General features: G+C 39.6%; 1 protein-coding gene across 4 annotated transcripts in view; it reads right to left on the reverse strand.

Moving 5' to 3' along the window:
- Positions 1-1,175: 1,175 nt before the first annotated feature.
- Positions 1,176-13,995, reverse strand: part of MICALL1 (MICAL like 1) — a 34,239-nt gene continuing 21,419 nt past the window's right edge. For all 4 annotated transcript variants that reach the window (XM_058189864.1, XM_058189861.1, XM_058189862.1 and 1 more), the window contains exons 8-16: positions 11,629-12,023; positions 10,261-10,739; positions 8,976-9,110; positions 7,188-7,314; positions 7,005-7,095; positions 5,239-5,312; positions 4,029-4,143; positions 3,480-3,526; positions 1,176-1,627 (exon numbers count right to left, since the gene is read on the reverse strand). In XM_058189864.1, the coding sequence (XP_058045847.1) occupies positions 1,506-1,627; positions 3,480-3,526; positions 4,029-4,143; positions 5,239-5,312; positions 7,005-7,095; positions 7,188-7,314; positions 8,976-9,110; positions 10,261-10,739; positions 11,629-12,023 (1,585 nt within the window). In that variant the 3' untranslated portion in view covers positions 1,176-1,505. The remainder of the gene's footprint in view (positions 1,628-3,479; positions 3,527-4,028; positions 4,144-5,238; positions 5,313-7,004; positions 7,096-7,187; positions 7,315-8,975; positions 9,111-10,260; positions 10,740-11,628; positions 12,024-13,995) is intronic.

Below are 13,995 nucleotides of genomic sequence, written 5' to 3' on the forward strand. Positions count from 1 at the left end.
AGCTCTGCTTTGAAAAGGCTTAAACCCAGATGTGTTGAATTATCTATCATTCCCAAACTAGTATTAACATGACATACTGGCTGACCAGATGGAAATGGTAGCATAACACATCTGGAGGGCTCAAAGTTAGGGAGGGCACTCCAGGCTGAATATCACAGTCAAGGACTGTTTGCCAATTCATCACATTTGAATAAAGCAGCACAGCAATTTGCTAATAAGAACTCAAACCAACACCTACAATATTATCAACATTTAACTCAGACCAAACAAACATCTCAATAAATAGTCCCTCAAGTTAGAGAAGCCAGAAGAGAGAAAAAAAGACATTCTCTCCTCTGAATTCATACATACACACAAAACTAAAAAAAAAAAAGCCGAAAGTCAGATAGAGGGTGGGAGTTTGGCTACAAAAATTATAAAGATCTTTCGCACTCTTAGAAAAAAAACACCATGCACATAAACCCTGAGGGGAGGGAGCTAAAAAGAATTACAGTGGTACCTTGTTGATATTGAAGACAGCTTGACATCCTCTTCTGGCTCTAATGTTTGGCAGGCAATGAGTTATTGTCCCAGCCTGCTGTGTCCCAATAATAAATAGCAGCAGCAGCAGAAGCAACTAAGAGGGTTAAAAAGATCCAGTTGTTTTCCATTCACACCTGCACAAATCTACCCTCTGACAGCAACTGCAATTTACTTTACAACAGAGGCCAAAGCTGTCTTAGCCTTTCCTCTGTGGTTTGTTAACTGGTTGCCAAGAGAATCAGCATTCACAGCATAATATCTTCTTTGGTGGCAGAGAAATCTTCCCGAAATAGAGCACTGACTAAATTTTTGGCTGTTTTTACAGACTTTATAATAGATTTTTTTTAATGGTCAAAATATTTTAAAAATGTAACCCTCCCAAAACAAAAATCTGCCTGGAAGCCCAATTATTATTATTATTATTATTTTGACTGACCAACGAGGAGAAAAAGAATAAGAAAAGGAATTCAAAAGAGATAACCAGAGGCTCCCAAACTACATGGGGATTATCTTCCTCCTCCCTCCCCCGAAGAGATTATTAGGCACATGTGACTATCACAATTAAAGGAGGAGGACAATTAGTGCAACTTTCCCCAAAACACGCATGATTAAAAGTTCTGAACAGTCAAAGATATAATAGGTGCACAACTGAGGAAGTCTAAAGCTATTTTATTTGTCCATTCCCATCCCCACCTTGAAAGAGAAAATGGCAAACAGCTGTTTCCTCCATGTCTGTCTTTCTCTGTAATGTGCTCAAAAGACTTGCCATATTTCCCCCTTTTCTAACACCTGCTGCTATGGAAGGTGGTTGGATTTTTTCCGAGATAAAGCCAGCTTTGGTGTATGGCAAGGCACAACCTCTTTTTAAAAAAAAAATGGGCAAAAGCAGGAAACCATCCTACTTGCCAGGCACGCCCAGCTAAATGGGGCTGAGCAGTCAAAGTGACTGGCAGCCCTCCTTACTCTTCTAGCTGCCAGCTGCTTTAGCTTTTTTCCTTGGGGGATCTGCTTTTTGAGTCAGGTTTGTTTCCAAGTAACTTCAGCACTTTCATTGGTTTGAATTTTCCTTTCTTCTTGCTATCAGCCTCAGAGTCCTTGCGAAATTCTGGAGAGAGAAAGGGTTAGGGTTAGTGGCAAGCAAGGTAGAGGGGATTGGGAACATAGAAGGCTCCCTTAGAATCAGTCAGACTACTCAACTGGCTTTGCTTAAACTGAACAAAAAGCTCTTGGTTTTCGGAAACTATTCCTTCCTAACGCTACCTCATCAAGCACTGAACTAACCCAAGGTCCTTCCTATAATGTGGGAAGACTTTCTTAGACCACAGATGCTTAAGCAATACACCCAGAAAATACCTCAATGACAGGATTTACAGAAATGTAAATTTTATATTTTAAATTTTACATTTAGTGACTAATATTGTTCTGACCTAGGCTTCCTTAGAAGTCTAAGTGCCGGCCAAAACAAATATTCAAAACTTGTACATGGATATTATCTAAGAATATACATCCATTTATCTGCATGTTTTCTAAAACTTAGATCATCTTGGAATCAGAGCTAGCAAGGTTTACAGAATCTGCAGTTGTGTTCAGACACCCCCCCCTCCTGTATTGGATTAAGAAAGAAAAGATTTTCAGGTGGCAAATATTAAGACCACAACAGCCACTGAACTTATTCATTACTGAATTTGCACTACTCTGGGAATGAAAACAGAATCTTAATTTTACACTGTAGTCAGAAATCAGTCCCATCCAGTATGTATGCTGTGATTCTCCAGGTCAAAGAAAAAAACATGTTCTCTTAACAATGAACTGTTCTTGTCTAGCTTTATGACAAATCACAAAGGATCCTGGATTTGCAATATTTCGGGCAGAACTTCTATGCGTTCTATTTGTTTTTGCTCCACAACTGGCAAAATCAATGTAAAATAACAAATAAAATGCATGTCCCTGAAAAATGTTCATGACTTGCATTCTTTCCTTTTGAGGTATTTGCTTCAAAGGGAAGGAGGATTGCCCTCTTCTATAGGGCAGTGGAAGAGAAATGCAGATTTAGATTCACTGGTATAATGCCTCGGTTTACCTCCTCTTTTCACATAACTTTCTTTGATCTCTAAGGTAAGTTATTTGCTACTCTCCTGTGTTGGCAAAAGGGAAGAAGCTAAACCAACACACCATCCCTCTCCCTTGGTTCACGGTAGCAAATGTGCTGCCTCTTTTGGCAAAGATGTTCCCCGACAACAGAAAAGTGTGCCACACCATATATAGCCAAAGCCAATTTAGGATGGAGAAACATTACTTTGTATTTTCCATTTCTAATTCCTCCCATCTGCAAGGAACAAAAGTATACTTTACTGCTGTGTTGTGGAAAACAAGATAAGTTACCTACTTGGTTTATATTTTATACCTAATTATACAATTAGCTTTTGTTAGGGTAGAACCAAAGTTGGTATGGGTATAGACATTAAACCAGTGATGAAATGCTCCGAAGTCTGCTACTAGTTTGCTGCTGCATGCGCGGTGCGCAGCAAACGCACACTGCATGCGCATGTGCATCACAGGCACTACTGCACAGCGCTGAAAAAGGAGACTTAAGAAGCCTTTAAGTAGAATAGCGAGGGGCGGAACAGCTGTGCCGCGTGATTTAGATTTGCTAGAAAGCAGGATTTCCTACTTTCTAGTGAATATAAATCACGCGGCACAGCTGATCGTCGGAAATACCGGTTCATCCCAACCGGTAGCATTTTTTTACTACCAGTTCACCCGAACTGGTAGCTTTTATTACTACCGATTTGGGCGAACCAGTCTGAACCGGTAGCATTTCACCCTTGTATTAAACATATTTTATATAGAAGACAAACATATTTAATAGTTAAACAGCAATATCAGTGCATAATTCTGCAAACAGCAACTGCATCTGAGACTGGGAAGTCTGAATGACTGGACCTCATTCTTCTTACCTTTTTTTTTAATCATGGCTTCCAACATTTTATCCTCCTCTTCCTCCCTGGCAAAACAAGCAAAACAATCAGATCCTGTTTTAGTCAATGTAGCCAAAGTGGGACTGATTACAATCATGCTCCTAAAGCAGCAATGAGCTGCTATTTGCTGACCAAAGTCTGCGTTTAATATTTTTCAAGTGGGTGAAGGTCCAAATAGGGAAGATGCATCACACATATGCTGTTGCCTGTGTTTTCCATTTTTTTAAAAAATAGCTTTTAATTCTATTAAATCTATTTTGGGGCATTCATTGCATTTTATGAAAGTATCCTTTCCTGAAAAGATAGCTAACGGTGGCAGGGAATTCCAGAAGCTGCATATTGCCCATCCCTCTCCTACTGTATAAACTACCCTTTTGCCCAAGTTGCTACCACCTGGCTTAGCTTATTGAAGAATTAATGGTAAGAATCACACATGCAATTAGGCTTTGCAATGCTACAATCAAGATTTCCCAGGCCAATTGTTTTCAATTAACCAAAAATACAGCCATTTGCTTTTCCTTTCACTACCTTTGCCGATCCTCATCCAGACTGTTGACAATGGCATTCCGTTGTTCAATAATGGTTACAAGCTCTTCCATCAATACCTTTTCTCTGATCCGATCATCATCTGTCCAGTCTTTATCTAGCACCCAACAGAAAGAAAGAGAGGAAACAAATTATATGCTAAAGGCAATTTATGCTCTAGGAAATATTACATGAGAAAAGTTCTTTTGACCCCCATTTATGCATCTTCTTCAATACATATTAAACACACTGAGAATATATAAAAAACTGGGCAAAGTTTGTTTTTCTATCTTGCTTGTATAGTGGCATCTTCAGTAATACAGCACCAGGATTCTGTGGCAATCCACTGCCATCAGAACAAACTATAGTAGATTAACACTAAGCAGGTTCCTATATTTTATGTGCCATTGAGTTTCTTGCTAGAAAATGAACAATGAGAGCTCCCCAAAACAAAAATTAAAAGGTGGGATTGAAGGATAATAATCCCAAAACCTCTGGACCACCACTTGAACACTACTGGTATCGACAAAATCAACACCAGTCAATTGCAAATGGCAGGTTTACTTGGAACAGCTTACATCCTGTGACAATACCTTTGACACCATCAAACAACGTCTGTCTATCCCAGGTCTTTGGGAAAGATTTGAAAGGTGTATAAAAATGCCAAATCCAATCTAAACATCTGGCTGACTATACAATCATAATTATTATTATCATGTATATTAAAGGATCAAATGTGGGTTCAATACACATTTGAACCCAGTCATGAATCAGTAAGTTCTGATATCTTTCAAAAGGTCATTATGCTTTCAGCCTATTTTGGTAGTTTCTTTTTTGTTGGATTCTTGCTATTAGGGCAGAAATAGAGTGCATGCAGAAAAGCTCTTGGTTAGAAAGAGAGACTCTGCTTTTATAGAACAGTACTCCCTGCTGGCAGCCAAGGTATGGTGAAACAAATAAAAAGATATAAAAAAGCAATAAGCACAACTCAGTCTTCCTCCATGTAATTCCTCCCAGATGTGTCAAATTGTAATTCTCATCATTTCCCTCCAGCACAGTCCATGCATGACCGATACTGGATTAGGAAAGAACCAAGCCCAGTGAGAGAACAGATGCTTATGATTTAAATAATTTCCTAATGTTACAACATATTTCACTTAAGATCTTTTTTTTAAAAAAAGCAAACGGCAGGCTAACACCCTTTAAGACTTGCCAGGTTTATTAAGAAGACATCGCAGTTCATACTCCACATCAGCTTGACGCTGCTCCAAGTTCTGCTGCTTAAAACTCAAAAGAAGAAACAGAGCATGTATTATTGCTTTAATTATTGTAAAAACTGATATACCATCTTTAAGGACCGACATAGTTCTCTCAAATTTTCTTTCAGTAAAAGAAAATATGCCTTATTCTCCAGCATTTTTGCACAATTTCTGCTATGTAAGAAAGACACTGCTTATGACTGCCCCCATATTTGCATTTCTGTTGTCATTACTGAATTTGTCATGATTGAATGAAATCCAGGTAGATCACTTTTCCAAAGGTCAAAGGAAGTACCATATTTTTCGGTGTACAAGACGCACTTCCCCCTCCTCCCCAAAAAAGTGGGTGGAAATGTCCATGCGTCTTATACAGCAAATATTGCCAAAGCCCGCCCATCCACCAGCCCCCACCCTTTGGCCTCTGCCTCCCAACAATTTACCTCCTTGCAGCAAAGAGCCTAGTCAGCTTCAGCATCAAAAATGTGTCTCATTTTTGGCCCGTTCCAAGCATTGGGGATAGGCGGCGGAGGCGGCAGCGATTCTCGCTGCCTAGAAAAGGCCAAAAACAGGATGCAAGGCTGAAAACGGGGCGCACGGAGGCGACGATAAGCAGCAGCAGAGATGGACAGCGACGGATAGTGGCAATCCCTGCAGTCTGGAACAGCTGATAGGCAGTATTCTGGGAGGCCGATCCAACCGCCAATCAGTTGCGTGTGCTAAATCAGGCTGTACTGAAGCTGACCAGGCTGTTTGCTGTTTGCTGCAAGGAGGTAAATTGCTGAGATGCAAAGGCAGAGACAGATTTTTTTTCCTAGTTTTCCTCCCCAAAAGCTAGGTGCGTCTTATACTTTGGAGCATCTTACAGTCTGAAAAATACAGTACTGTGAATGTTTTTAACACTCATATCTCTGGGCTTCCTACAAATAATCAATTGATCGTTTTGAAACAATATTGAATTCACTTGTATGGAATATCCTTCAGGACTTTCTTTAGGAGAAAAATCCAGCTTAAAGAGTTTTGCAGGAAAGTTGTTTAACAATAAAAGAGCGTTTCAGTAATGCGCTTAGAAAGTATCAGACATTGGTAGTTTCCAGGTGTGATGGGCTAAATAGCATCCAATTCTTCAGTTCTACCTTTTCAGCTTGGAAGATCTTGACAGAACCAAGAAATGGTTCCTGAATCATCTAGATTCTGCTACGTTACTTCTATTTCTGTAGTATATTTGAGGATGACTTTATTTCTGATTAAATTGCTCCAAGATTCTTCCATAATTTTTCAGGGCTGCCAGTGGAATTTAAGTGAATGAAAAAAATGCTAGCCATTTTGCTTTCATTCTGTGCCCCATATGTAGGAAACTACCCAACTAATAAACTGCTTCTCACTGTAAGAATTTTAGGAAGAGAGCCACATTAATTTATAGTGGCAAATAATCTGAAATAGTCTAATAGCACTTTTTCTGACAAATAAATTTTATTACTTCATAAATTTTCATGAATGCAGCTCACATGAGCAGATGCATAAATGAAGTGAGCTGCAGCTTAGGGAAACTTAATGACTTTTAATAAAATTTATTAAAAATAATTAAGTTTCAGGATTCCAGATTCCTTTGGATTCATTGCCACCTAACAAATATAATTCATACCATATTTATTCAAAAGTAAGTCTCGCTGAACTCAATACATTAGTGAGCATGTTTGGGATTGCATTATATTGTACTCACATATAGATAAGTTCAGACTCCCGACGCACTAGCATATGTTTCTCATGAATCAGCTTAAACCAATCCACCAGCAAACCATCTTCAGGGACATCTGCCAATTGGAGACAGGACAGGGTGAGGTCAAAAAAAAAAAACACATTTCCTTTCCTTGTCCAGCCTTAGGAGTAGCATCAGCTATCCTACCATTCTCTATGCTCCGGAGTTTCCTTTCCAGCTCAACTCCTCGGCGTTCCAATTCATCCAGCTGCTGCTCAATGCTGTCCATCTCACCATAAATATTCTCCACTGGGACATACTGATCTGACTGAACCTATAAAAAAGAGGGGGGGAAATAAGGAACCATATGTTTTATTCCAAACAAGATTTGTATAAAGTATCAGCTATTTCCAGAGTAGGCAGAGAGAAATGCAGTTACTAACAATGAGACAGAAGCAGGACAGAATATGGGAGAAGATACAACATGCCAAATTCCTTCTGACTTCTTGCCTGAAACAGGCATTGACTGCCTAGCTCCTTCAAAACCATGAAAGGCAGGCAGGGAGTGGTCTATTGTCTTTTATTTAACTGAACATTGAAGCCTAAGGAAGCAAATTCCCAGTTAACTGTCAGGAATCAATTCCTCCGCCCCCATTCAATAGTATCCGATTCTCAGAGATTGCCTGGACAAGTCCCTGAAGTTTTCTTGACAAAATTTTTCAGAAGTGGTTTGCCATTGCCTCCTTCCTCCTAGGGCTGATAGAAAGTGACTGGCCCAAGGTCACCTTAGCTGCCTTTGTGCCTAAGGTGGAACTAGAATTCAGTTTCCCATTTCTAGCCTGATGCCTTAATCACTACACCAAATTCACTCTCAATGTATATCATTCCTTATGTTGTTTTATATAAAAATTTAGGCACCTCTAGTCAAATTGTACATTTCAATGAGTAGAAGTTGGCACAGTCCCTACAAGACACTAAGCTAAAATACATCTTTCTGCAAATCTGAATACATGCTTATTATCTATGTATAGATAGTTACAAATTTAAAATAAAAAAAAGAATGAATATTGCATGCACAAAGTTTGGGAACACCCTTTTAGTCACCACTTTGTAACATAGCCTTGGAAGAATTGAAAACTTCCAAGTGCTCCCTGTAGTCAGATAAATATCTTTCTATTTTCGTTCTTGGAATTTTTTTCCATCTTAGTGGTAGAACTCTTCTTTTAGGAAGCTTGAGATTTCCACACAGAATCTTAATAATTTTCAAGTCTGGACCATGAAGGCACTGAAATATAACAGGGGTGAAATCCAGCAGGTTCTGACAGGTTCTGGAGAACTGGTAGTGGAAATTTTGAGTAGTTTGGAGAACTGGCAAATGCCACCTCTGGCTGGTCCCAGAGTGGGGTGGGAATGGGGATTTTGCAGTATCCTTTCCCTGCCACGCCCACCAAGCCATGCCCACCAAACCACACCACACCCACCAAACCACGCCCACAGAACTGATAGTAAAAAAATTTGAATTTCACCACTGAAATATACCATTTGTGCCTAAATTTATGCATGCAGCTGTAATTTTACTATGGTAATAACAATGTATGGAAATCATTACAAAAAGAGAAATGGAGGTTGGGATGTTCCAACCTGAGTTCTAAGGCCACAATTTTAGAACCTGAGATGGTGACTTTTATTGTAGTGCAGTCTTCAGAAAAAGCCCCTATACCATTACATAGTAATGCACTTCCTTATAGGATCTCTTGGCAGCCTTCTTACACTGTGTCCCTTTCAGATATGTGATGTTCAACTCCCAAAATTTGCCACCCATAATTGGCATTGATGAAAATTCTGGAAAATGAAGATTATTTAAGCTATTTTAGTATTCAACCCCTCTCTTAGAAGGCTAGTAACCCTCTTTCAACATCTGTAAAAAAAAAAAAAAGGAAGTTCAGGAAGCACCATACAAAAGTACTTGCCCATTTTCCCCCCAATCCCAATTACCTTCCGTTTTATTAGTGGGAAACCATGTCCAGGAGCAGGAGGCCTTGCTGGTTTGGGTCCCTTTGAAGCTTTCTTAATAGAGGGGGAAGCAGCAGGTGATGGCTTCCGGTTGAAGGGATTCTCCTTACAGGATGACTAAGTACAAAAGATAAAAACACGTGATTCTGCGCTGCACCTTCCGTCTTTAATGGGAACATTCCAAATGCATTGCTAGAAAGTGTATCCCCTTCAAAAAATGCAGAATTTTCCCCTCCAGGTCAAATAAGTAGGAACTAATGAATATATTGTCCAGGTCATTTGACATTTAGATCAATATGAGATTTCAGAGAAAGGAAAAATAGGTGCTATAAGAAGTTGCAAGTACTGTGGAAAACACTGAAGGATTAAACAGTATTTTCTGTCAACATTAAAAACCAAGAATCTAAGACTGTAGGAAATTGCGCTTAAACTGACAATCCATCTTTTAGAATCTAACTGGCACACTCACAATTTAAGACAAAAGTTCTTCCAGCCCTGCTGTTTAATTAAATGGCAGCTTGAATTTGGACAGCATAATTTAGTTCAGGAACTGAATGTTGAGTAATGTATTTTGTTTGTTTGTCTTAGGTAAGAGATACAGACTCTTTAGGTGATATGGAATCACTGCATAAAAAGAAAAGTACCATTAGGTTACTATCGTATAAGAACACAGGTTCAGTTTTATTATTACTGGCCACTTTTCCAGATTTCATGATGGAGTTCTCCCAGCCCTACCTGAAAATACAATCCTTACTATGCAAAGTGTGTGCTCCACTATTGAGCTATGGTCCTTCCCTGTGGGGCAGTTCTTATCTTCTCTAGTTTATATAATTTGTCCCATAATCATTTCTGGGGAAATAATTCAGAAGCAAATAAAATGAACTTCTTGGTGAAGGCAGCAACAAGAGTATTCTCACTAATCAAAAGCGAGATAGTTTTTTGCTCTCCAAATGAGCCTAGTTTTAAACCCTCTGAGGAAAACCAAGTTGTGGTCAAAAGCGAACCAAATAATACATTTTAAAATGGCCAGCTCTAAACAGAACTTCAGAACCAAATACCACTGGCCCCAATTCTAAGTGATGCCAAAAGACCAAAGAAGAATTTCATGGACAAAGATGGAATTGTCTGAATGCTTTATAGCGAACAAATCCCATATATTTCCTAGAAAGCTATGTATACCAATGAATAGCTTTGGTAGGGGGAGACGAGGGAGAGTAAGGGAAGGAAAGAAAAAGACAGAGAGTTTCCAGCTATGCCTGCTACCTACCTTTGGCTGTGCTTTGGGTGAAGGAGAGTTACTTGAAGACCCACTGTTCAACTCTGATGCCAAGAGAATGGGTGTGGGAGAAGCTCCAGCAGGAGGCTTAGGAAAGATATTCCCAGGGCTGGTTTTAAAGTTTCCAGACGAACAAATTCTAGCAGTCTGTAAATGTCCACCTTGTGCCTCATCCCCATAGACCGTCAAATCACTGGATGATGATAAGGAGGAATCAGTAGAACAGGCGGGCAGAACTGTAGGTCCCTCACCAGAAGGGACACTGATCAGTGGGGAGTCCGAGTGGGAAAGGATAGAAGCAGCTGGAGCATGAACTGTAGGCTCAGAGGAGCTCTTTGGCACAGAGGCATCATTCAGGTTATCAGCAGCCTTGGCCAAACACTCAGATGTGATGCTCTCCAAGCTGGGGGCTGGGGACGGCGTGGAAGAAGATGGTTCTGAGTGGGAAAGTCTGGAGATGGGATGGTGAACTGCAATAGGAAAGACACAGTTTGGAGGTATCATAAAGAATATTTTGGCTAGTCAGGTCCATCGATGGAAGTCCTGCAACTAGTGACCGAAAAGCACCATACCTCAAGCCCCCACCCTTTTGTCCCTTTGGTCTTAAGGATGTGCAACCTTTTCCAAAATAAAGGCTATGTTCCAGAAAGCCCATTCCAAAAATAGACGAGGCCTGAACAAAACAGTACTGGGAAAGAGAATATTTTCCAATTTAAGTTAAATTATACTGATTTTATTATTAAGATAATAAAATAATTTCTCTCTTCTATTACATAATCTTACATTTCAGCAGCAGTCTTGTGAGGGCTCCCCTCAGGTTTTCGAAGACTGCACAGAACCATGAAATTCAGGCACACTGCTCTGTGCCCTCCAAATTACAGTGGGTAAAAACAGAGGGAAAAGGAAAATACCTAGAGAAAAAAATCTAAGCAAGTCCTTCCCAGTCTTTCAGCTGCAGATCAATTGGGTTTCATAAATAACACACCTTTAAAAAAAATAGGAGGAAAGAAGAGACAATACAGCACACAACACCTTGTCATTAGGTGAAGAATGAAAACTTATTTTCAAGACGGAATGCTGGAAGGGAAGTTTTCATCTGAAAAGTCCTTCACTAAGGAACAGAAGAGAAATGGAGGAGAGGGGAGAAAATATTCAACAATAGCTTTCTGCCATTTCCTTAGTCCTTCAAGAATAACCGGAGATGGACTAGGTAACTGCATTTGTTTTGGAAACAACTGAAAGATCAAATCATCCACGATTTGTACTGTAAAAAGAAGAAGGCATTGACATGCTGGATAAGTCAGGATACGCATCTAGAGACATTTTTCCCCCATTTTAAAAGATGCTGAAGAAACTCACCAAGTGGGGAGGCGCTGGGTACTCTTGGAGCTGGTCGCTTCTTTGTCTTGGGGCTGCTTGTGGGAGTAATGCCATACCAGGGATGAGTAGGCTTGAGACCACCCTCCCCCTCCCTTTGCTCTTGCTTTTGCGTGCTCTGTGGTATGACAACGTCCTTCTCATCCTCTTCCTCTTCTTCATCTTCAAAGGGGTTATAAGGCTTTGGCTCTTCTATGACAGGTCTGTCTTCCCTGATTTGTGCCTTTCCTCCTCCTGCTCTACCTTCATTCTCTTCGAAGGCCACTGGTGAGCTTTCCTTGCTATTGCCTGGTGGTAAAGGAGCCGGCTTCTTCCTGGGTTCTGTCTGAACCAGTGCAATCCATGGAGGGTCTCTGGGCCTTAGCAATTCACCAGCGCTGGTTGGAGGGCAAAAAGGGACAGAACATAAGGAAGGATGAAAAGGAAGATTGGAATCCCAGCACCTAGAAAGTTCTTCCTGAATAAAGGAAGATAAGCAGATGTGTTCCTATGTCTCCTTGGGAGAAAAACAACATGCACTTTGATATGCACAAATCTAAATATTCTGAAAGAATGCTACACAATACAATACAAAGAAAGGCTATAAAGGAATAGCTAAACACGAAATAATTATTCCTGCAATTTCATTTTGTCTTTCATTTTAATTCTGTAAGCTTATATCCTTCAGGTTGCAAGTACAAATTTAAACATGAATGGATAACAACAACGGTAATTATTTCAGAGGAACAAAATGGATTTCTTCTCCGTGCACAGCTCTTCTTCAGAGGTAAAAGAAGCAAAATGAATTTAAGTAAATGTTATGCTTAATTCCCACTTCGATAAAGATTCAGTAGATAGTCATGTAAACGGCCAGCTGCAAGTTTTCCTATGATGAATGAACAAACCCAGCTCCCACAGAGTAACAGGAAGGCAGCTAAAAGGAAACTAAAAAAGCATTTACCTTAATGTATTATTTGATAAACCATTTTGTAAGTGGGAAATAGTTCTGTTGCTGAAATCTGGTAACCCTACCCCTTTCATCTCAATAAATCACACTAAAGAAGACTCAGTGGGAAGCTTGCTTGGAAAGATTTACTTGGGTGTCAGGCAATCGCCAAAGAGCTTAATAGTAAAGTAACTCAGACTAAAAGCCTGCAGTGAAGTAACTGTCTGTTTAATTCAAATGTGTATATAAAGCTACTTCCTCCATTCTACACTGTGGGTATAAATAACAAAATCTTTTAACAAGGTGTAGATAAGCCTTTTATAACTTTGGATCTCCAGATGTTTAAAACGACAACACTTACCATCCCTGACCAGTAGAGAAGCTGACTAAAGATGGTGAAAGCTAGAGTTCAACAACATATACAGATCCAAAGTTAGGATAGATTTGAGAAAGCAAATAGCTCGCCACTTTGTCTCCTGCCAATAATTTACAACCATGTTTTCCCAGTCCCCTCAGACCTACATTTCTTCCTTTCTCGGAACTCAATTCTTGAATCTACATTGTTTTAAATCTCAAGGATCCTTTCCTTTTTTTTTTCCTGTATGGTCTATGACCTTTTCTTAAACGACTAAACTTCTAACATGAGGTTTTAAGTCCAATGCTAAATAATTTTCCTTATTATTTCCAGTTCTTGAAACTGAAAATGATGCTTTACAACTGAGTTCCACCTGTAAAAATTTTCTGCCTGGGCAAAAATAGCATTATATATCTATTGTTATTGGCTCAAGATAAATGGAGAAATCTGACGGACGGAAAACTGCAAGCATTTAAGGGGCACTAAAGGAATCATTCTGGAACTACTGGAATTACTGGCAAGAGAATAAAGAGGGGGGGGGACAGGAATTGTTTCAAGACACCTACAGTTGGATTGCTCTCACTGCTGATGATGAGTGTATCTGTCTGTATTCTCCATTCCTTTCATCCCATTTTAACTTAAGTATGCATTTCTTAAATGTTTTACCTTTACAGCAGTGCCAGGGGAAATATTAAAAGTGAAGGAGAAAGACACAAGCATTTCTTCACCTCATTTCTCCTTGCTTTTCAATTTAGCCTTTTTTTGGGGTAATATTTTCAATATTTCCCATATTTTCCAACCTCTCCCTCTTCCCACTCCAAATAAAGCTGGCCTGACTACTTGGGAGAATTTAATTCTTCTAATTAGCTATTGCATACACACTACTGATAATGCACTGAGGTTTGCAATCCAAATACACACCTTTATTTGAACTGTAAACAACATTTTGTCTTTCAATAAACCCACTTCCTCTTATCTACTGCTTAGCTAATAACGAAGCTCAAGAGAAGCAGGACTTTCTCTCTCTTGAATCCAGTTCATACCATTTCGAGGCCTGGATTAGCAAGTG

This window comes from Ahaetulla prasina, chromosome 7 (assembly GCF_028640845.1).
Source record: "Ahaetulla prasina isolate Xishuangbanna chromosome 7, ASM2864084v1, whole genome shotgun sequence".
NCBI lineage: Eukaryota > Metazoa > Chordata > Lepidosauria > Squamata > Colubridae > Ahaetulla > Ahaetulla prasina.